General features: G+C 36.3%; 2 protein-coding genes across 9 annotated transcripts in view; one reads left to right on the top strand and one right to left on the bottom strand.

Moving 5' to 3' along the window:
* Positions 1-1,238, top strand: part of LOC306650159 (ubiquitin-protein ligase E3A) — a 95,338-nt gene extending 94,100 nt beyond the window's left edge. For all 8 annotated transcript variants that reach the window (XM_079121989.1, XM_079121983.1, XM_079121982.1 and 5 more), the window contains one exon: positions 1,034-1,238. In XM_079121989.1, coding sequence (XP_078978115.1) covers positions 1,034-1,154 — 121 coding nt within the window. In that variant the 3' untranslated portion in view covers positions 1,155-1,238. The remainder of the gene's footprint in view (positions 1-1,033) is intronic.
* LOC306650377 (uncharacterized protein) overlaps positions 1-23,980 on the bottom strand; it is a 215,498-nt gene that overhangs the window by 93,519 nt on the left and 97,999 nt on the right. The gene's annotated exons all lie outside the window — the stretch shown is intronic.

Genomic DNA, 23,980 nt, shown 5'->3' on the forward strand with positions numbered 1-23,980 from the left:
TTGAACACTTTTCTGATTTTTTTTTTTTTTTTTTTTTTTTTTTTGTGGTACTGGGGATCGAACTTGGGGCCTTGCGCTTGCAAGGCAAGCACTCTACCAGCTGAGCTATCTCCCCAGCCCCACTTTTCTGATTTTTATATAGGAATTTCCAAATCACATGAAGCATTAGATGAGAGAACATTTTGCTGTTATTGTCAGGAAATATTTTAAAAAGTGCCTCATTAAAAATTATTAGGGGCTTACATTAGTTTAGAGTGTTTCAAATTAGTATGATTCATTCCTTTTTGGTTTATTGTTTGTTAATTGAAAGTCATACTATATAATAATCTATTTAGAATAGTTAAGGATTAGAAGATTATCTGTACAGCAGTAAAATATGCTTGAAACCTCAGTTATGTGATTTTTGGCATTTAATTGTATTCTCTCACCATTGTATAGCTCCACATTTTTGTGGGATAAAGACCATACATGAGCTGTAGCATATTTAGTGGTTTAAAGGTATACACACATTTCCATTAGTATTTATTCTACATTATTTGATATATCATGGTGCTAATATAAATAAATTTATATTTGTTACAAAACATTTTCATAGTAATATGCCAGCACTGCTTCTAATAAACATTAAAGAGCACAGACCTTAAATCTTAAAACCAGTTCTGAATATTTTCTTTACCTTAGAGTAAGTTGCCTAACTTCTCAGTGACTTCAACTCGAAAGGATTTAGTATTAATCCACTTTGTATATTTCTTGTGAGAAGATTTAGTTAATTAACTCCCTAAAACAATAACTGGTTATGTTGTAATAAGTAGATGCAATTTGTTATCATCATCATGTTAGCATTAATTTATAAGGTAAAGACAAACTGATTCTTGGTGGTTGCAAAGCAAAAAGTTTATAATTTACTTTGATGTGTAGTCTTCATTGCAAACCATCTCACCTGTATATACCATCTAAAAATAGGAGCATTTAATACTGAGCATATTTCCCATGACTTATTATTTTCCTGTTTTTCCCCTTTCTCTCTATTTAGGTTACCTACATCTCATACTTGCTTTAATGTCCTTTTACTTCCGGAATATTCAAGCAAAGAAAAACTTAAAGAGAGATTGTTGAAGGCCATCACGTATGCCAAAGGATTTGGCATGCTGTAAAACAAAATAAAAACAAAAACAAAAAAAAAAAAAAAGGAAGGAAGAAAAAAAATGAAAAAAATTAAAAAATTTTAATAAATATAACGAGGGATAAATTTGGTGGTGATAGTGTCCCGGTACAAAAAGGCTGTAAGATAGTGAACCACAGTAGTCATCTATGTCTGTGCCTCCCTTCTTTATTGGGGACATGTGGGCTGGAACAGCAGATTTCAGCTACATATATGAACAAATCCTTTATTATTATTATAATTATTTTTTTGCGTGAAAGTGTTACATATTCTTTCACTTGTATGTACAGAGAGGTTTTTCTGAATATTTATTTTAAGGGTTAAATCACTTTTGCTTGTGTTTATTACTGCTTGAGGTTGAGCCTTTTTGAGTATTTAAAATATATACACCAACAAAACTACTCCCCCAAGGAAAACATTGCCACCATTTGTAGACCATGTAACCTTCAAGTATGTGCTCTTTTTTGTCCCTGTATCTAACTCAAATCAGGAACTGTATTTTTTTTTTTTTTTTTTTTTTTAAGATTTGCTTTTTAAACTTGAAGTCTTGGAAACAGTGTGATGCAAGTACTGCTGTTCTAGCCCCCAAAGAGTTTTCTGTGCAAAATCTTGGGAATCAATAAAGACAGAAGGGAGAACTTGGAATGTTTGAACTGCAGCCCTCAGAACTTTACTTTAGTAACAGCACAACAAATTAAAAACAACTCATGCCACAGTATGTCGTCTTCACGTGTCTTGCAATGAATTGTTTAGTAGCCAATCCTCTTTCTTAGTATATAAAAGGACAGGGATTTTTTGTTGTTGTTGTTGTTCTTGTTGTTTTAAGTTTACTGGGGAAAGTGCATTTGGCCAAATGATATGGTAGTCAAAGTTAGTTTGTTGTTTATTATAAACAAAAAGCATGTGAAAGTGCACTTAAATAAACTTTTTATTAATTATTACCTAGATTTTAAATAGACAATCCAAAGTCTCCCCTTCATGTTGCCATCATTTTGTTTAATCAGCTATTTTATCAAGGCACATGATCAGTGTTGCAGCGTAATGGAAAGGATGGCTGCTGTGCCTTGTGTTACTTAGTCATATAGTAAGCAGGCCTGGAAATGAATGGAGATATTACTCCTAAGAATTACATTGTATATCCCCAAAGATTAAATTTTACTTCAAAAAGTAAGTGTTAAAGATTACTTTCATGTACCACAGAAAAGTACAAGTAGGTTTGTTTCTGGATATTTAAAGTAGTAGTTTCCCTTTTCCTAGTATTCTGTGTCTGTGATGTTAATTTCTTTTATTACATTATAAAATAAAAGGATTATGTATTTTTAACTAAGGAGAGACATATCGATATATCATTTTACTGCAAGCTACAGCTAATGTGCTGAGCTTGTGCCTTGATGATTGTTTTAACTGATTACTGGAGATCAACCTGATGATTTGTTTGAAATTGGCAGGAAAAATACAGCTTTCAAATCATTGGAGGGGAAAAAGGATGTCTTTCAGGATTATTTTTAATTCTTTTAGTAATTGAGACAGAATTGTTATGTACTGTGATGCTAAATAAAACAGTGGCATTTTTCACCATAGTTTAGTGGAAAAAAGAAAATGCTTTCCATATTGTGATAAGGTAACATGGGGTTTTTCTGGGCCAGCCTATAAGTACCCTGTTAAAGGTATGTGTATACTACCTTGATGCAAGGGACCCTTGTGTGACTATAGTCATTTTAAAAGGCCTCTCATCCACTGTGCTTCTTATGTATTATGAAAGTGAGGAGAAATTAAATGCTCTGGGGACATTTTATATAATAAATTCATGAAGAAATTTGTGCTCTTCAGTTCTCAAGTTTTATTATCACAACAGTATTGAACTTCTACAATTGTAATAGCATGTCTGTGTGAAAAGTCTTAAAATAATAATCAGGTATAGGTTATCAGATTCATAATTCACATCAAATAGAAAATAGACATAACAGAATCAAAAATAAAACTATCCTTAAAAATTTTTAAGACAAAAAATGATCTTAAAAATTAATTGCTCTTGCTTAATACTTAGTAATCAATTATTCTGGGCATATTATCACTTCTGTTATTTCCTTTTCACTATTGTTTATTAGAACATCACTGAACAGTATCTTAAGAAAGAGGAAAACAATATAAATTTTGAATGTAGTAGCTACTCCCTATACCCCAGATGTTAGATTATAAAAGTACTTTTTTGGCTAGATACGCTTGTAAATTTTGGGTTTCTTTCAATTGGCCCACAATCTCCAGGAAGCTCTTGGGGCGTGTTAAATTATAAACTAAAGTTGGCTTTTAAAATAAAATGCAAGCTTCTTTTACCTTTTAGTATTACTGTAGAATATCTCAAACATAAAGCATGAAAACACAGCCTGCAACCAGACTTTGTGGAGCCTGAAATCTCCAGCAAATGAATTGAATGTCCTGACCCTGTACTGGGCTGTGGTTAATTGTGTGATGAAATCCACTTACAGTTTCTTTAACTTTAGTTTGGGATACATGACTATAGAGGGAGATACATGTCAAAAAGAAACTTGAAAATAAGGCTTTAAATAAACAATTTACTAATGTTATTCATTCTCCCTTGGCACAGGCATCTTATTGGAAAGGACAGTGGTTGTAATGTGCAGCATCATTCCCTTTTCCCATGAAAACATGGCTGTGCTGAGATTCCAAGCTCTTTAAGGATCTTCCTAAGAATCCATACAAACTGCCAAAGGAAGAAGTGTCTTCCCAAAGCTATTCTGTCTGTAATCTTGATCCCCTTTTACCTGCTTACTTCAAAAATATTTTTCTGTCCTTCCATCAACCTCTAAGGACTATCTGTACCTTTCCCATCCTTCCCTGGGGCACCAAAGAATAAAAATACACAAATTTCACTTGCTCCCTTTCTTGGTCTAGCAACCTTTTATCCACAATGTTAAGTGTGTAAGAATTGTCTTGTCTGGGGAGGAGAGGGTTTATAAGTGTAGAAAGTACCAAGCCTTTTTTCCCTTTCCTGTTCAAGACAGTGGATTGATATTTGTAACAATCACTGCAAGAAGATTTTGTTGAATACATGGACTGGATTTCATTATGAGAAAGACCGTTAATCCAGTGCTGTTTCACTGAAGGTGCACTGCTCAAGGATGTTCATAACCTCTTAATTGCCGAAATCAAGAGCTCTTACCTTTAAACCTTGGCAGCACCCTAAACTTGAGCTACTTCTTCTCTAACTGCTCCTTTTTCCATAGCAACTCATCCAAATCTTGGTTGGATACTCCTTCAGTTCTAAAGTTCTTATCTGAACCTGTCCCATTCTCTTTGGTCAGCCTCAGCGCTTCCCAAAGATTCTTCTCCAGTTCCATACCTTCTGCTCAGACCTCTAGCTCTAGGTTATCTTTTTGGTGCTCAAAGCCAGTGTACCTAAAGTCAAAACTCTTAAACTTGCATCTCTAGCAGCCATTCTTTACTGCTTTCTTAAAAGTGTCACCTTTGTCCTAAGTCATCAAAATCTCTCATCCTTTGTCCCTTCTTTTATCACAGATCTTTCCCATTGTTACTCAATTAGGCTTCCTTTCATGCCTTGATCCTCTAACCCAACTGGATGTTCTTAGTTCCTTCCTAACTTGTCTCCCTGACTCTAACTTCTTATTATAAACCTTTTAATTCTGCTGAAAAACAGTTTTCCTACTTTTACCCTCCATCCAAAAATCTGTTCTTTGAATAAATGTCCAGGTCTGGCATCCTGTGTTCACCACAGACTGTGCCCAACCTACCTTTTCAGTTCTTGTATTACAGGCACCTCTCTCCACATGCACACTCCTACTCAGCATTTCACTTGTCATAGACCCAATGATTTTATATTTCTCAAATATCCTTCAAGACCCAATTTTAAATGCACTTTGTCCATAAAGACTGCATTGAATACCCCCTTCCCCTGCCCAAGTGCCTCCATAACCTCATAGCAGCCCACACATCCATGGTAGCACAGCATGGTGGGGTATTATTTGAACAGTGAGGAGGTAGAATTCTTAAGGAGTGTTTCAGGCTAATCTTGATAAGATCCTTTCCACATTATAGCTTTGTTTTTGAAGCTTCTGTTTATATTTTTATAACTGTTACCTGGAATATAAACAAATTCTTGGTGTGGGGATTGTGTTTCTCTAAGTCTTTATGTCTCTCAAAAATAGTAGGTGCTTAATTTGTTAATCCTTCCACAATCTTGACAAAACTTTTATTAAAATTTTTTAAAATATTTGAATTTTTAGTGGTTAAGAATTTGTTCCCCAATGAGGAGGCTCCCTGAAATCATTGACTCTATCATTTTAGCTTGTGGAAAGGAAGATCAATAAGAGGTATGAAAAGACCCTTAAAAGCAAGATTTTTATGTAACTTTTCCCTCTTCTGGTACACTGGCAACTAGAAGCCTCTGCAGCCACCCTCTCTGTATCTACACTCTTCCCTTCTCTCCCTGTGGAAATAGGGGCTGAGATCTTACACCATTGTGCTGTTGCCAGCCACTCATGCTTATCAAGGAGTGATTCTCAGATCCTTAACCCCTCAGCTGAACACTGCTCTCTCTACTAAATGAAGCATTCACCATGGTGAGTGCCTTCTGTATGAGAGACATATTTAGCATTTTCTTATACTCTAAGTTGAATTTCTTTAGGTTCTGAAGGGAGTTATAGTGCATAGCCTTGTACACATGATCTTTCATTTTCACAGAATAGATCACTGTGACTTGGCACCTTGCCCAAAGTCCCACACCTAGTAAATAGATGAACAGGGGAGCTGGACCCACATCGATCTTAAAATCTGTCATTTTCCCATTGCCAAAAATCAAACATCAAATCAAGATTCTTAGACTCAATTGAGCAGGACCTGGGAAAATTATTCTAATTACCTTCTCGTCCCTAGGAAACCACAGAAAATAGGATTGGATATATCTGGGAAACAGTACACAGTGGTTGAGGGTGCAGCCTTCAGAGTCAGATGACTCTGGTTTTCGGTCCTGGCCCTGCCATTCCCTTGGCTTGGATTATACCCAATCCTACCTTATCACTGGTTGTCATGATTCAATGAAATTGAGATACATATGCTAGATAACATCTTGCAAGACATCCTGAGAGACAGATGGGTTCTCCCAATATTTGCCAGAAAAATAAGAGAAAGGAAAGTCTACTGAGAGGTTGGAAATGTTTGTAATAAAGATTTGTTGAGCAAGAATTGACCTTCCCTCCTCCATCTGAAAATGGAAGAGGAGTGCTTTCCCTCATCATTGTTTAATTGATATAATTCACATACCATAAAATTCACCCTTTTCAAATTGTAAAATGTGTGGTTCTTAGTATATTCACAGAATTGTGCAATTGTCATCATTATATAATTCCAGAGCATTTTCATCACTGTTCTTAATCCCCAGCCCCTGGCAACCACTAAACTACTTTCTGCCTATGGATTTGCCTGTTGTGGACATTTCATATCAATGGAATTATACAATATGTGGCCTTTGTGTCTTTTTTTCTTCCTCCCACTCGAAGTAATGTTTTCAAAGTGCATCCATGTTGTAGCATGTTTATCAGTACCTCGTTTCTTTTTGTGGCTGAATAATGTCATTGTATTGATATACTGTATTTTGTTTATCTACTCAGTTGATGGATACTTGCGTTGTTTCTGCTTCTTGGCTATTATGAATATTACAACTATGAACATTTGTGTACAAGTTTTTATGTGGACCTACATTTTCATTTCTCTTGGTTATATCTTTTAAGCATCTTATAGTTTTAATTCTTATATTTAGGTCTTTGATCCATTTTTTGCATGTGGTGCATTGTAGGGATCCAGTTTCATCCTTTTGGTATGTCGATATCTAGTCATACAAGCAACAACTGTTGAAAAGACTTATTATTTCCTCATGAATGGTCTTGGCACCCTTGTCAAAAAACAATTGACCATAAATATAAGACTTTATTTTTGGACTCTCAGTTTTATTCCATTGTTCTGTATGTCTATCCTTATGCCAGTTACCACACTGTTTGGATTACTATAGCTTTGTAGTAAGTTTTGAATTTGGGATGTATGAGTTCTGACTCTGTTCTATTTCAAGATCATTTTGTCTATTCTGGGTCCCTTGTATTCCACATGAATTTTAGGATCAACTTGTTAATTTCTGCAAAACAAGCACCTGGGATTTTGATAGTGATTGTGTTGAATATATAGATCAGTTTGAGGAATGTTGCTATTTTAACAGTATTAAATTTTTCAATTCATGAATGTGGAGTGTCTTTCCATTTGTTTAGGTCTTTAGTTTCTTTCAATGATGTTTTATAGATTTCAGTGTATAAGTCTTGATCTCTTTGGTTAAAAGTTTTCCAAGTGTTTTATTCTTTTTAATGCTATTACAGACAATTGTTTTCTAAATTTTCATTTTTGGATTATTCATTGGTAGTATCTAGAAATATAATTGATTTTTATGTATTGACCCTGTATACTATAGCTATTCTGAACTCATTTATTCTAATTTTTTTGATTCCTTAGGATTTTCTATAAACAAGATCATGTATCTGTGAATAGAAATACTTTTACTTCCTTTCCAGTCTGAATTCTTTTTATTTCATTTTCTTGCCTAAGTGCCCTGGCTAGCACCTCCGTACAATATTGAATAGAAGTGGCAAGAGTGGAAATCTTTTTCTTGTTCCTGATTTTAGGGGGAAAGCATTCAGTCTTTCACCATTAAGTATGATGTTAGCTGTGGGTTTTTCATAGATGCTTCCAAGTTAAGGAAATTCCCATCTATTCCTAGTTTGTTGAGTGTTTTTATCAAAAAAAAGGGTATTGGACTTTGTCAAATGCTTCTTCTGTATCTATTAAGGTTGTCATGTAGTTTTTGTCCTTTATTCTATTGATATGTTGTATTACATTGATGGATTTTTGTATATTGAACCAACCTTGCATTCCTGGAATAATCCCACTTGTCTATGCTACATAAACCATTTTCTATGCTGCTGGATTTGGTTTGCTAGTATTTTGTTTAGAATATTTGCATCTATATTCATAAAGGATATTGGTCTGTAGTTTTCTTGTTATATCTTTGTGTCTGGTTTTGGTATCAGAGTAATACTGGTCTCAGAATGAGATGGGAGTTTCTGGTTCTTAAGCCCAGCAGCATATGTTTCAAATTAACTACTTCTACACCTTGACCTGAGATCTTTAGATGTTGGGGAACACAGGAATGGTACTTGACTCTAAAGTGTGGAAAGGGTCCCAAGGTAAGATATGCATGAAATGACCTGTGGAAGCTAAATAAATGGCACTTTTGCCAATGATGAGGTCAAGGTGGGTATTTCCCACTGGCCACACATGTTCACTGTAAGAAATGAGCCATAAGCTGTCTTGAAAATAACCCTGTGCATGTGGCCTTCCTGCCTGAATCCAGGCACCCAGCAGATGAGTACCATCTGGTGTAGAACTGTCAGGACAGGAGAGGTTGGAAGCTAGTATCCAAGCCAAGGAATCTCATTTGGGATTCCCAGGAGGCTGTATTCCAGGAAAGAAAGTCATTACCCTCACCCCTGGTAAAATGTCATATTTACAGCTACAGCAGCTTGATAAGGCAGGATCCTCTTCTCTAATTCCCTCTCCTGTAGAAGGGCCAGAAACCGCTGTTGAGTGGGAAATAAATGGTAGGAGGAAGAAGAGAAAAGAAGCAGTTGCCCATACTCCTATCTTTAGGGTTTTCACCCACAGGAATGCTTGAGCAAGAAGCAGAGCTATGCCTTCAAGTAAGAGAGTTTGGCATTTTGATAATTCATTATTATAGACTTTATAGCACCTCTCCGTAAAGTTGCTTTGTTTATTTCCAGAATGTGACTGGAAGAGTTACATGGCTTGAGGTTTTATCCCTAGAAAAATTAAAGAGCAGGCTTGCAAAAAGTATAAAATTGTGTTTGTCTCTCACTACCACTACCCAGACACCAAATCCTCATGATTCAATAAATCAGACCCGAAAAGGATTTAGGACACTTGAGATGATATTTATGATGAGGAAAGATGCTTAGGAGATTTCAAACATGGTTTGGATTCTATTCCAAGTGAAGTGTGAATTTTTTTTCCTTTCATTAACATATTTACCAGGGAAATGCCTATTGAATGCTTGCCATTTTGCAGGGTCCTGGAGGTTTCAGGTTGATTCAGAGCTGCTTTGTTGAACCAAGGAGTCAATTATGGGAAATGATCTAATTAGGCCAGATACAAAAAGCACTGAGGGCAATAAGAGTATGTAAAAGTATGATTTGGCCTGAAAATTCAGATCCAGAAACTTCTCACATGGATGAAAGTTTAAATCTTAGATGGGTAGTTGTATACTAGACAGGTGGGTAGGGAGTGTTCACCTGAGTGTAGGGTTCAAAGGCATCATGTTGGGATTAGAAAGACAGGCAGGTCGGATCACCGAGGGCCTCATAGACCATACCAAGGACTTTTGGACTCAACACTGCAGACACTGAGAAGCTGTTTTACAATGTGAGTTATAAGAGCTCACAATGGTCTTTGCATTTAGTAGATTAGATTATTACTATAATTCTAGACAGGCAAATATCCTAAGGGTAGAAGGGAGGGGACAGTTTCAGGCAAGTTCAGAATTAGGACTGGGTGACTGGTTGGATGTTCTTGCATGGGAGAGTGAGTAACTGAATGGAGAGTGGTGCTATTAGGTCTACACAGAAGAGGAACAGATCTTGGGGGGGGGGGGGCGGGGATTAGCACACTTGGGACATATTTTAATTGCAGAGTCTAGGGGATCTGTACCTTTGCAGATAAAAACTGGAAGAAGAGGAAAGCCTCCAGAGAAGATAAAAATGTATGACTCCAGCCTGTAGAGCATCTCGCCATTTCCCTGGAGTATTGTCATCAGTAAAAAGGAATAGATGGAGGAGAGAAGGTCAAGGACAGAATCCCTGGAAATGCTGTAACTTGAAGGTTACACAAGTTATCCTCATTGTAGCTTTTAAAAGAAAGGCAGATACATACTTAACATCACATGAAGACAAATCAACCAAGTGAAAATATTTCAAAACTTTTGAGATATAAACTCCAAAATAATCAATTACATGTTTTCCCTTTTTGGTCCCATTCCTATACCTAACATTGTAGTGTTCATCTCACTTCTCAGTGAATCCAAAAGAGCGCAGTAATGAGATCAAATGAGGTATTCTTACTCTCGAGATAATCACCTAGGCAGAAGATAACTTGCAGGTGCTTTGAGCTGAGATTAGTGTAGAAGATCCCAGTTCACCACAACTTGAGCCTTTGTCAAATGAAAGTTGTTACATTTTCTCGGAATGCATTTTAGAAGTTACCCCCAATATGCTTACATCCAGCACCCACACCCAATGAAAATGCCATTCTCTTCAACACTTAATAGAACTGATGTATTTTCAAATTTAAATTGTTCCCCCAAATTATACTGTAATTCTGTATTAATTTTTACTTCATTATTGCCTAACCTCATCCTTAAATTATAAGCTCCATGAGAGTAGGAATACATTTGTTTTCTTTACTCCAATGCCTAGTACATACTTGTATGAATGAAATTATGATTGCAAAGACAAAGGGCCTGATTTGTCAACCAGACTTCCAGATTTCTACAAATCAACCAGTAAAAGGTAGTAGGAGACTTGTTCCTGCATGTGAAGAGCCATCTTGAATGGAGTTTTTATGGCATTGTGAGGTTTCTTACACCTTCTCACTGTGCACGGATAACACAGCCACATGTTGCTCTTATGAGCACACCTGGTTTCGGCAAAGCAGTAAGGGGAAAACCAGCTTGTGTTCCAATATATTCCTAAGATGGTGGTGAGTAAATCAATCATGTTTTCCTAAGTGACTTTACTTTTCATGAGGGCTTCTGCATTACCTCCTACTCCTCTATCCCAGTCTCTCTCTATCCCCATTCCCCAATTCATATTTGTAGTCCTATTATTCACCTAAGACTGGCTCTTTTGTTTCATTATAACCATCTGTATGCTTTCATGCTTCTCCATAACCAACCCATAGAGGAAATAAAATGAACACTGAATCCATATGAAGCGGAGACAGTGATGAGGGCCCGCACAGGCCCACTCCAGGGGACAGGAGTAGCCTCTGTTTGCAGGTTGGCCTCACTTCAGTAATCTAATTCCACATACAATACTTTAAACTTACAATTATTTATCTGTGTGAATTCTGCTTTCCTAAGTTACTTTTATTGTCATCATGGAACTTAAATATTTATGAAATACAGAGATATAAAGGTCAAGGAGAGCCATACCATTATTCATTAAAATGTCAGTGCCACTGTGGTGTACACACACACACACACACACACACACACACACATAAAACCTCAGTCTGAAATGTTGACTACTTTTGTGACAAGTTAAAGTACTTGGATTGTGGAAGGTGACTCCATGTTAAAAGTAAACTTAAGCTCATTTTGCCCAACCCTCATTTTAGGATACTTAGATGCCAAGCTGTGCATCACTAGGCCCAAGATCACTCTGGTGATTGCATTTATATAAATAAAGCTAGAAACCAGCACTTCTGCCTCCCGCTCAGAGCTCATTCCACAGTATCATGCCAATGTAGCTTCAGCTTCCTTCAGTAGGATTGTCTTCGCCTAATTAAATGTGAGAGCTCCCCTTAAGGGTTTGGCTTGGGAGGGGGAGGCTCTTCTTTCATCAATCAGCTTTGATTTGTTAGATTGTTTTTATTATGAAACGTTGAGAAATAGGAGCCAAACTCCCATTTCTGTTCCCTCCCAGCCCACTGAAGAAACAAAATTTGCTAACATTCCCCAAATTATTGTCTTTTACTCTCTTTTTTTTTTTTTACAGTAAGCAATACTGCCAAAAGGCTTCCCAGAGTCATGTTCCTTTAGATATTTCTCCTTGAAAACTGGTGTTTGGTATGAAGATGAAGCCTGGTGTGGAAAGTTCAAGTCGTGCCCTGCAGTGTCCCAGCCCAGACTGCCTTTTGCTGTCTGTTTTTGCCACTTGTCTCCATGTGTCCATTTGAAGGGCTGAGGGGCCAGCTACAACCTGGGTTCACTGTCTTACTGTTTAAGTCCTGCCTTGATTGCTGTGATTTTATAGAAGAGGAAGGAATTTTCTCTCCCTGAGTTCAGGAGCAGACTTGAGATCAGGGTAAGAGTTTTCATTGGTAAGTATTAAGAAGCAGTTGGTAAATGATAAATGGGTAGACAGGGAGGGATACCTTAGGAAAACAAGTGCCCATTCTTTGTGGTGATAGAATTGCTTCCAGTCTCTTCAAGAACTATTTTCTGTCTTCTTCCTGCAGCATAACTTCTGACTCCTGGAACATTCAGTGCTCCCTCACTTCCTTTATTGAATGGGCTCTTGGAAAAGGAATCTTGGAAGAGAAAATGTGCAGGATGTGGGGGACTTGTGACTCTTTCCAACAAATTAGGTGTTTCACTCAGGAGAAAATCTTGCCCTAAGATGGCTTGAATCTCAGTCAGCAGAGCTGCATCTATTTGTACCTCCTCTGGGCCATGGAGATTGTTCATTGGCGTTTTCTTTTTGAGGTGCTCCACACTTCGGTTTCCATGGACTATGTATTTAAGAAACTTGCCTTTTGATTCCCTGTCAGTGATTGGATCTCTAAGATCACTCAGCACAATGTTTGGGTGCCTGCTAAAGTTGCTCAGGATCACTTCTTCCCCATGTGGTTGTAGACTCTTTTCCACAGGAAGCTTTCTCTGTTGTGCTCCTTGCTCTGGACTCTTGAGAGACTCTAAAGATGAAACTAGAGCTGACTTGCTCTCCTGTCTGGAGGGGAGTGTTCTTTTCACAGTTGCCCTTGGGTCCTCTTCTTTGGAGTCTGCCTTCACGGTCACCCTGGGAACTTCCTGGGTCTCCACTTTCTTAATTAGGCCTTTTCTGCAAGTTGGGCAGTGTCTCTCTTTGTCCAGACAAAACTGAAAGAGCATGTTGTTCTCCCTTCCTCTCCTGTTCTTGACTATCGCCTTCACCGCTGCCTCACTCTCATCTACCAAGGTGGTGCTGTAATTGGAGAACATGCTTTTGGAGGTTAGCTGTTTGACCAGCTCCTTGTTGCCCAGCAGTCGGGCATGTGCCAATTCTGACCTTTGGAGCTTTGAGTAACATCGCTTATAAAAGGTTTTCTGCTCCATTAGCCAGGCATTGGCTTCATATTTCTTCATGGACTCCAGAAAACTGAGTTTTTTTTTCAGCAAATTCTCTTCTTTCCAGTTGAAGGACAGAATTGAGTAGTACTTCTCCATTTCTATAACTTTATGCTTTTTCCAAATACAGAAGAGTCCTTGTTTCCCTGGTTGCCTCAACTGTCCCCAAAGCTCTGATAGTTGCTCTGCTGATGGTGTCTCCATGAGATGTCCAATTGGGCCTGGGAATCTGACATTTCTCTGCCCACCTGAAGACCTGGCAGACAGTGTTCTGTTAGACCTGTGAGGATGCTTAGTGAACTGCGTGTACTATGAACACAGGGTTCTATTATGGCTTCCATTGTTTGTTAAGAATTTTGTGGGTTGCCAGGACTTAACAGTATGGTGGCCAGGTGTTTCTCCCATAGGTAGGAGTCCTGGGAGACTTGTTCATTGGCCTGTTTACTGTAAGTGTGGCTTCCACCTGAAAACTGTCCCCTTCCCACAGGGAGGGGGACTTGAAGGCAGTCTACCATGTCTCTGTGATGGAGCTGAACTGTCAGGGTTATGGCTGAAAAGTTTATGTATTTAACTTTCCATTTCCCTGGCAAGTGATGAAGGGAAGTTTTCAATAATCTTATTAAAAGATATGAGATTTAGAGTTTTAATCTAATAATCTATGTGCTCATTGAGAATGATAATTTTAAATAGTTTTATCATACAAACCTCCCAAGGACAGAACTGGCCAATTGGTTGAAATGGGCCCCTTCTGTAATTGTGATATTTAAGAACTTTATTCAAAGATGAGATTGCCAGGAATTAGGGAGGAGAAAAGGCAAAGAAAGAGAATAAAGAAAAAAGAAAATGAGGGCATACTTGCTGACAGTAATGAGTATGTGGATGTAAGGTTCAGAATATGTGGCTCTGGTTGAATGTTAGACCTTCTCTAAACATCCTTAGACAGTGACAGCAAAGTGGGCACAGATTCCCTAGAGGGTGCAGGTATCATCCTGGAGAGGCTTTGAATTCCTTTCCCTGTTATGTCATTCCTCAGATTGCAGCTCCATTGACATGAGCATCTTCATAATAAGCTGATATATTTGTTCTACCAAGAATTTAGGTTATTATGTGATTCCAGCCACTTAGCAAATCAAGGTTAATCAAGGTTATAACTTCTTTTTTTTTTTTTTTAATGACTGACCTTATAGCTGCTATAATCGCCCTTTCCTTAGGGTTTGTTGATGTTTTTCTATACATTGTGTAAATCATTTATGCTCTTCTCCTTCTATCCAACTTACACCTATTTTCCAGACTATCCCCAATTCTCCTCAGCTAGCATACCCAGCCCTCTTTTTAAACATTGTATACCAGAAATAGATCTGCCCCCTTCTTTAGTTCATCACATGTTCTTGACGCCACCTAGCATTTCACAGCACAGACTGCCTATGTTCTACTTCCTTAAGAGTTACTGCTTTGACTAGCTTTGCTGTGTAAAGACACAAAGCTTTAATAATTCCCTTTTCTTAACAAGGGGCCTTACCTTGGTATATATTTAGGGTTAAGGGAGTAATTTTTTAGTGAAATTAAATGATATAAAAATTATTTCTAAATTAGAAAATGTTACATAGATCTAAATGTGTTTTCATGAATTCAGGTTGCCCCAAATATCCAGACCTCCACTGAATGCCTGTCAGGCAATTTGGTGAGCTGACCACAAATGTATCTCAAGCCATAGATAGTCTGAGCCAATCAGAGTAATGTCATCTGCCTTGCCACAGATTGAATTGAATTATGCTGGCCTAAACCACTTTAGACTATGAGATGTGGTAGAGTGCTTACTGTGAGCCTGGAGGACTATGCTTATTTTCATGTGAGGTTTGGGAAGCAGCACTCTGCCCAAGCAAGGAAACTTGTGGTTCAGTTGCTGATGTCAGCCTTCCTACCACCAAGCAAACCCACCCTTGAGATGACACTATGGATAGCTGTGTGGAGGGACAGAAGAACCCAGTTTTAAAATCACATCTCAAGTTTTCAACTAATATTCTTTTAACTGATAAGCTGCTATAATTGACATAGAAAAATTTATACTTCTTAGCAGAGTATCAGATTTTTTTGGTGTAAAGAGCAGACTTTGAAGATGAAGTTGGCTTGTCACATACTGTACGAGAGGATCACTTTATGACATCATCAACATTAAATGGCAGGCAAGCCATCTCCGTGGGTTGGGCGGTTTGATTGTTTAATTACAATTGATGAAGGGACTGAACTTCTCCAGTTGTGCCTTTATTGATTATCTTTCCCTTCCTCTCAGGATTGTAGCTCCTATACCAAGCCCTTACAGATCAGAAATCCTAGTTCATTTTACAGTTAACACTTTTCTGTCATCCTATTAATAGTGAGCTTCACCCTACAATGTTCTAAGTGTAGGGAGAGAGGCATGGGCTGTGAACTGGAACCAGGAAAGAGGCACTAAATGAAGGTGGACAGAACACTGGAAGTCTTCCTGACAAGGCATTCACTCCTTGTGACTCTTTGAAATGAGTTTTAAATCATTTTTTTCATTTGACTTTTGAGAATATGAGGCTTCCACAACCTGTATCTAAAACTCAAGTAAAACCTGTCTAGTTGTAAAAAGCTTGTATATACCCTACTGGGACAGTGTGGCACACTGATTTTCTTAAACCTAGGTCTTTTTCAAGGTGTTTTGACCTCACTGGCCTTTTGGTCAGCTATAACTTTTAGGCACTTGTGGTAAGTAACAGCAGGTTTCTATTTGGCAGGGAAAGTAGGTAAGGTCCAGTTTTAGCCATTCTCAACAACCTTGATAGCAGATGATACAGAAAGCCACTATATTACTTAAATTTTTTAGCCAGCACACACAGGAGTGCTCAAATGAGGTCCTGTAAGCTCTCTGTGTAGGGCATTGGTGATCTTGATCCCAAGATAGGATTTGCCATCTTATTCCCCATTTCTGCATGTTTAGGGATCAGGCCTGGGAGTCCTTCCTGGAAGCCAGGCTACAGGCCTTGAATTCCCAAACCCTGCTCTCCAAGGTGGAGAAGGTCTCTAAGAGTATTTTATGTAGGATACATAATGTTGAATATGCTGAATTTCACCAAGAAAAAATCATCTTTTCATTTATTTACTGGTCATTGATATATTAAAATGATAGAGTTAGAAAATAAGGATATACAAAAAGTTACTTTGATTATATGTTCAAAAGTTAAATACAGATATGAAAAGACATTTTTAAGAGCGAAATCTTATCTACAGCTTTCAGTTAGAAGGGAAAGATGCCAGATGGAACATGGTTCTACACAAAAGAATGAATTGGGTATGTAAGTATGAATGTGTGTGTATATTTATATTACAGATATAATATACATAGCCTAAATAATTAGATGTTATTATTTAAATCTGTTTAAACAGTTTTCAAGTGAAAGTTATATACTGTGGAATTTATAAATTAGGTGTAAGTGAAATTGTGCAAATAATAGACCAAAGGCCAAAGAGAAGAAATGGAAATGCAAAATTGTAAAGTTCTTATACTGTACATAAAGGAGTATAATATCACTTGATAGAATGTACGTGACAAACTTATTTAATTATATAATTAAAATAATTGTAGTTAATAACCTAACAGATAAAATGGAACAGTACCAAATACTTTTTAGGTATTCAGTTTTACACCCCCAAAATATGTTGAAGTCCTCACCTCTGATACCTGTGACAGTGACCTTGTTTGAAAATAGAATCTGCAGATGTAATCAATGTAGGATAAAATTATTAGAGTGGGCTGTAATTCAATATGAGTGATACCCTTATTAGATGATGGCCATGTGACAGTGGAGGCAGAAATTGGAGCAATGTATCTATAAGCCAAGGATGACCCATGAAAAGTATTGGAAACTAGAACAGGCAAACAGGAGTCTCCCCTTTGGGTTTTAGAGCAAACATGACCCTGATGATTTCAGATGACTAGGCTGAAAAACTGAGACAATTTGTATTGTTTTGCCAAGATAGACCATATTCTGGTCCATACAAATATAAGTATATTCAAAACTGAATACAGAGTAGTGAGAAAAATGATATTCTATATCCTTCGTTCCTTTATGGAGCGATCAGAAAAGAAAAGAAACTACAGAAACTGGCTAAAATAACCTTGTCAGAACTCTGGGGAAAAGATCAAAGGTCTTTATATATATATATATATATATATAATTTATATATAATATATAATTTATATATATATAATTATATAATCAAGCAATTTCCCTGTGAAGAAGCCACATTCAAAATAGTAGGAGAGAGACTTTTTTTCTCTTTTGACTTATATCTTCCCCTTTACTTCCCCGCATGGATTAAGTTTTGATTTAGAGAAGATAGCAACCCAGTTCTCAATTCCCTCCCTCAAGCCAGAAGGAGCAGAACAGATCTGATTTGAAACATTCTAACCTGCCCTGGGGCTTCTTGCAATAGCTGTCTCAGGTAACTGAGATCGCAGAGTGGGAAAAATGCAGCCACGGGTGCTGGAAGTTTCAGTGGTGCTATGGAACAGAGATGCTTGGGCAAGGGATTGTGTGTGAAGATGCAATAGAGAGAAACTAGGTTGAGACTGGAAAATTAAGATATTAAAAAGTAACTGTTTATGAAAAGGAAGTGAGAAAGTCCCACACAGACTTAGAAGATGCATGTTCACAAGAGCCAGGGAAGCCTTTTTAAACTTTTTCCTCCTCTGATCCCTAGTCTTGGATATACTCTACTAAATCAGTGAAGGATGTGTGTGGCATAGAGGAAGTCTTCAAAAGAGAAAGTTGACTGTATTTTCAAATGCCCAGTTTTCAACAAAAACTCAAAAGTGTACACAGAAGCAAGGAAAATATGGCCTATTCAAGAGAACAGAAGTAAATTGGCAGAAACCATAGACACTGGACTTAAAGTAAGTCTTTCAAACAACTGTCTTAAATGCTGAAAGGGCTAAAAGAAAACATATACAAAGAAAGAAAATCAGAAAAATTAAATGCAAGCAAAGAATATCAACAAAAAAAGAATTACAAAGAGGAATCAAATAGATACTTTGGAACTGAAAATATAACAATTTTAAAAAATTTACTAGATGGGATCAACAGCAAATTTGAGCTGGTAGAAGAAAGGATCAGTAAATTTGAAGACAGAACACTTTGAATTATTGAGTCTGAGGAACATAAAACACGGGAGAAAAATGAACAGAGACTAAGGGATTTGTGGTACATCAAGGGAACCAATATGGGATCTTTAGATGTAAAAGTAATTGGTAAAGGTTAACACATTGACAAATATTAAACCAAGTATTATTTTGGTTTGTAACTCTATATAGCTTTTAAGAAACAAGTACCTAAAAATTATAAATCCATGTTAATATGTACAGAATGTATAAAGATGTAATTTGTGACACCAGTAAACTTGGGGACAGAGCTCCATAAGGGTGGAAGCCTTGTATGCGACAAATTTAAACTGGTATCAGTTCATATTAAATTAAAAATATGAGAAGAGAGAGAATCAACTAATGTATAAATTCAAAAAGCAGTAGTTAATGTTTAAGGAACACATTAGTGTTTGAGTCTCAGGGCAAAAATTTCCAGAAATCCTACAAAAGACAATGGAAGAAAAAGAAAGGAAAAGAAAATAGAAGAATTGCATATTTCTTTTTCACAGCTCATGTAGTTTTGTATGATAGCATCACACACATCTAGTTAGAAATCATTGAAGAAAGGAAAATCCTAGGGATATCAGTCTGATAGTCTTATTTCATTTAAATTCATGTTCCTTTCATATCAGTTCTGTTTTGAATGGGGTTCTCTACATTTCTCTACCTATAACTTTTGAACTTTTTCATTTATACTTTCCTTACTACTGTGCATTTCTGTTGTTACAATTTTATTTTTTCATTTTTTTAAGGATCATTTCCAATAACTAAAGGGCCTGGCAAATGTACCCTGTTGTGTCATCCTTTGCATATCAGCTTAATGGGTGCAGATAAAACATGGGTTGGAACTTGAGTTAATAATTGCTCAGAGCCTAAATTGTACTAGGGTTTTATTCATTTTATTTAATCTTCCATGGGAGATATTTCAAAAACCTATAATAATTTAGAGCCGGGCACAGTAGCACACCTGTAATCCCTGCTACCCAAGAGACTCAGAGAAGAAGGTTGCAGATTTGAGGCCAACATCAGCAACTTAGCAAGTACCTGTCTCTAAATAAAAAAAGAGCTGGGGCTGTAGCTAAGAGGTACAGCAACCCTGGGTTCGATCACCAGTATGGAGTGGGGCAAGTAATAACTTTAGAAATCTATATGGTTTTCCCATTGTAACCACAAAGAAAATATTTGTAGAACATACACAAAAGGAAATGAAAAGGGACTCTAACACTACAAAAAATCAGCTAAACACCGTTGCCTGTATTGGAAGAAAGAGGGGGAAAAAAGTTATTAGTTTTTTCCTAAGAAAAGAAAATGTCAAAAGTAATTCCTTATCAGTGACTACTTCAAATGTAAATGGATTAGCCAGGCATGGTGGTGCATACCTGTAATCCCAGCAGTTTGTGGGAGGCTGAGGCAGGAGGATCTCAGGTTCAAAGCCAGCCTCAGCAAAAGCATGTGGAAAATTCTCCAGAATAGACCACAAAGCAAGTCATAATAAATTTTAAGCAACTCAGTAAGACCCTATCTCTAAATAAAATGCAAAATAGGGCTGGGGGTGTGGTTCCATGGTCAAGTGCCCCCAAATTCAATCCCTGATAACCCCCTATATCCCCCAAAAAAGAATGGAATAAACTCCTTATTTTAAGAAGAATCAATATTTAGGTGATCTGATACATGCTGTCAATAAGGGATTTACTTTATATCTAAAGAAAAGATATTGCATACAAATGTAACCAAAAAAGAACTCAGGCAGGGAGGGGTGTGTCCATAATAAGAAGAGAAAAAACAGACTTTTATTAAAAAAAAAAAAAAATTGGAAGAGACAAAGGGCAAGGGCATTATACATTTTGATTAAAGTGTTCAGTTTCTGAAAAAAATGTAACAGTTATGAACAACAGTAAACAGTACAAAGTGTGTAAACACTGACAAAATTGAAGGAAGAATTGGTTTTATAACATTAGTTGTTTAATACCTCACTTTTGATAATGGATAGAAAGATTAATTTAAAAAAAAAATTTCAGTACCATAGACCAGTTGGATCTAATAGACATCAAGAACGTGCTTCCAAATAGCCACAGAATATACATTTTTTCCAATTGCATATGGAAAAGTCTCCAGGATAGAGCACAAAACAAGTCATAATCAATTTTAAAAGATGAATCATACAGAATATCTTTTCTGATCATAATGGCTTGATACCAGAAATCAGTAAGAGAAAGAAAACTAGGAATTTGACAAATATGTGGAAATTAAACTACCTAACCACACATAAAAGCAGAAATTGCAGGGGAAATTGGAAATGAAAAATTAACTGAGGATATTCACACAAGTTTGAACAAGGATAGAAAGATTATCAAACCTGACGATAGCTCAGTTGAGAATATCCAGTCTGAAGGGCAGAAAGAACAGAAAAATGAATAGGCCAAGAGACAAGTGGGAGATCCTCAAGTGTGCAAACATAGACGTCTCAGAAGGAGAGAAGAATCAAAAAGGGTAGAAAGAATATTTGAAGAAATAACTGGAAAATTTCCAAATTTGATAAAAATATGCATTAGTACATTCAAGAAATGCAACCAGCTCTAAACAGGAAAAAGATCCATTTTTAGCCACATTTGTAGTCTATTGATAACTGAAAATAATCTTGAAAATAGCCAAAGGAGCTACTTGTTCCATTCAAGGAATCATCAGTAATAACAGGTAATTTCCGTGTTCAGAAATACATGGAACCAGAAAGCAGCAGCAAGCGGATGACAGGTGAAAGAAGAAAAAGTGTCAGCTATGAATTCTATATCTGGTAAAACCTATCTTTCAAGATGAAAGAGAAATTAAGACCTTTCCCAGATAAACAACTATAAGAGTTAATTGCTAGAAGACATGCCATTAAGAAATGCTGAAGAGGGTGCTTCATGCTATAATTAAAGTACTCCCAACCACATCTCAAAGCTATGAAGAAAGAACAGCATTAAAGGTAGCCAATTAAGTAAATACAAAAGCCAATTTTATTCCATATTTTGGTTGATGATTCCTTTTTTCTTTGATTTTTAAAAAACAAAAATATATATTAACATATAATCTATAAAGATGTAACTTTTTACAATAATGATACAGTATCTTAGGAAGGGAAGGTGAAGTAATAGTTTTTATGCTATTAAAACTGCTGAGTGGGACTGGGGTTGTGGCTCAGTGGTAGAGCACTTACCCGGCATGTGTGAGGCCCTGGATTCTATTCTCAGCACCACATATAAATAAAAAATAAAGATCCATTGACAACTTAAAAAAAAAAAAAAAAAAAAAGCATTACCATTGGGGTTATAACTCAATGGTAGGGAATTTGCCTGGCACGTGTGAGACACTGGGTTCGATTCTTAACACCACATAAAATTAAGTAAAATTGTGTCCATCGACAACTAAAAATTTTTTTTAAAAACTTGATATTCAAACAATGATTATAAAATTAAGATATTGTAACCCACAGGGTAAACATGGGGAAAAAAACTAAAAAGCATTAAGAAAAAAATACTAGAAGGGAATTATATCACCCTACTAATACCAGACAATGGATTTTAATTTAAGATTAGTAGATGAATAAGAAAAATAAGGACTTTGATAATACTATAGGATAAATCTAAGAGACACATAGACCATTCCACCCAGCAACAGCACAGCATTTAGAGTTTTTTCAAGTACTGACCATAGTCTATATTATAGACCACTGTAGACCCTACAAATTAAAAAAAAAAAAAAAAAATTGAAATGATACAGGTATCTTTTCTAGCCAGATGGAATGAAATTTAAAACCATTAAAAAGGCAATGTGCAAAGTTGACAAGTATGTGGAAATTAAACAGCACACAAATTGGTTAAAGAAGATTAGAAGATACAAATGTAAAGAAAAACAAAAGCATGTGTTGCAGAAAAAATTGCTCAGAAATGTCTAACTAAAACATTACATTTTTTAATGTAAAGAAATTTACTAAATCAATCAACTGTCTATGCACCTGAAATGAAGGAGAGCAAACTAAACCCAAACATTAGCATAAGAAAGGAAACAAAGGTTAGAGGTAAATGAAATAGAAATTAGAAAATTAATAAAGAACCAACAAAACCAAAAATTGATCAATAAATCTGAGGCAACTTTTGCTAGACTACTAACCAAGAAAAAAAAGGGGAGTGGGGTTTGGGGGAGAATATCCATAACTAAATCAGAAAGTATTGACAGTAGGTCTTACAAAATTAAAGGATTATGAAATAATATGAATTCAAACAAATAGAAAATTGAACAGCCTATAAAAATTAAACAGTTAAAATCAGTAGCAAAACAAAAAATACCAAGACTCCCAAATTAAGAAAGACCCAGGACCAACCAGATAATTTCAGCGGTGAATTCTATTAAACAAAGAATTACTACGAGTCCTTCACAGACAACTCTAAAAAACAGAAGATCAAGAGCAAAACAAGAATGCTTGCTTTCACCACTTTCATTTAGCATTGTACTAGAAGTTCTAGCCAAGCAGCTAGGCAAAAGAAAGCAATAAAATGTACCCAAATTGGAAAGCAGGGGGTGAATTAATTTTTCCAATTCACACATGACATGATAGGCTAGAGAATATATATATATATATATATAGAGAGAGAGAGAGAGAGAGAGAGAGAGAGAATATAGATAGCATAGAAAACATGTATCAAATATTTGAGCGAATGGATAAAATCAGCCAAGTTCTAGGAGATAGATCGACATACAATAATCACTTATATGTCTATATACTAGCAATAATCAATCTGAAAGTGAAGTAAACAATTGCATTTATGATATCAAAAGGGTAAATGACAGGAATAATTTTAATCAAGGTTGTGCAAGCCTTTGATACCAAATATTACTAAACACAGATGAAATTATATAAGGGAGACCTAAGTGACCATATAGATATCCCATGTTCATGGAATGGAAAACTTGATCTTGTTGGAACTATTCAAATTGAGCTGTAAATTCAGTGCTATCCTTATCATAATCTCAAATGGCCTTTTTCCCTTCCAGAATTGGAAAATCCAATTTTAAAATTTGCATGAAATTGAAAGGATCTTCAAATAGGAAGAAAAAAGTTGATGAGCTTGGAGGAATTACATTTCTTGACTTCAAAAACTTTAACACCTATAAAGATATAGTAACCGGGGCTGGGGAGATAGCTCAGTCAGTAGAGTGCTTACCTTGTAAGCATAAGGCCCTGGGTTCGATCCCCAGCACTCAAAAGAAAAAAAAAATATGTGGCACTGGCATAAACACACCTGGACATATCAGTAGAATAGAATTGAAAATCCAGAACAGACCTATACATCTATGGTTAATTGATCTTCAACATGGAGGCCAAGGTTATTAAACAAGGAAAGCATGGTATTGTCAACAAATAGTGTTGGGACGGATGGATATATACAAAAGAAAATGATCCCTATTTTATGTCATATAG

Source organism: Sciurus vulgaris (assembly GCF_902686455.1).
Source record: "Sciurus vulgaris genome assembly, chromosome: 2".
NCBI classification, from domain to species: Eukaryota; Metazoa; Chordata; class Mammalia; order Rodentia; family Sciuridae; genus Sciurus; species Sciurus vulgaris.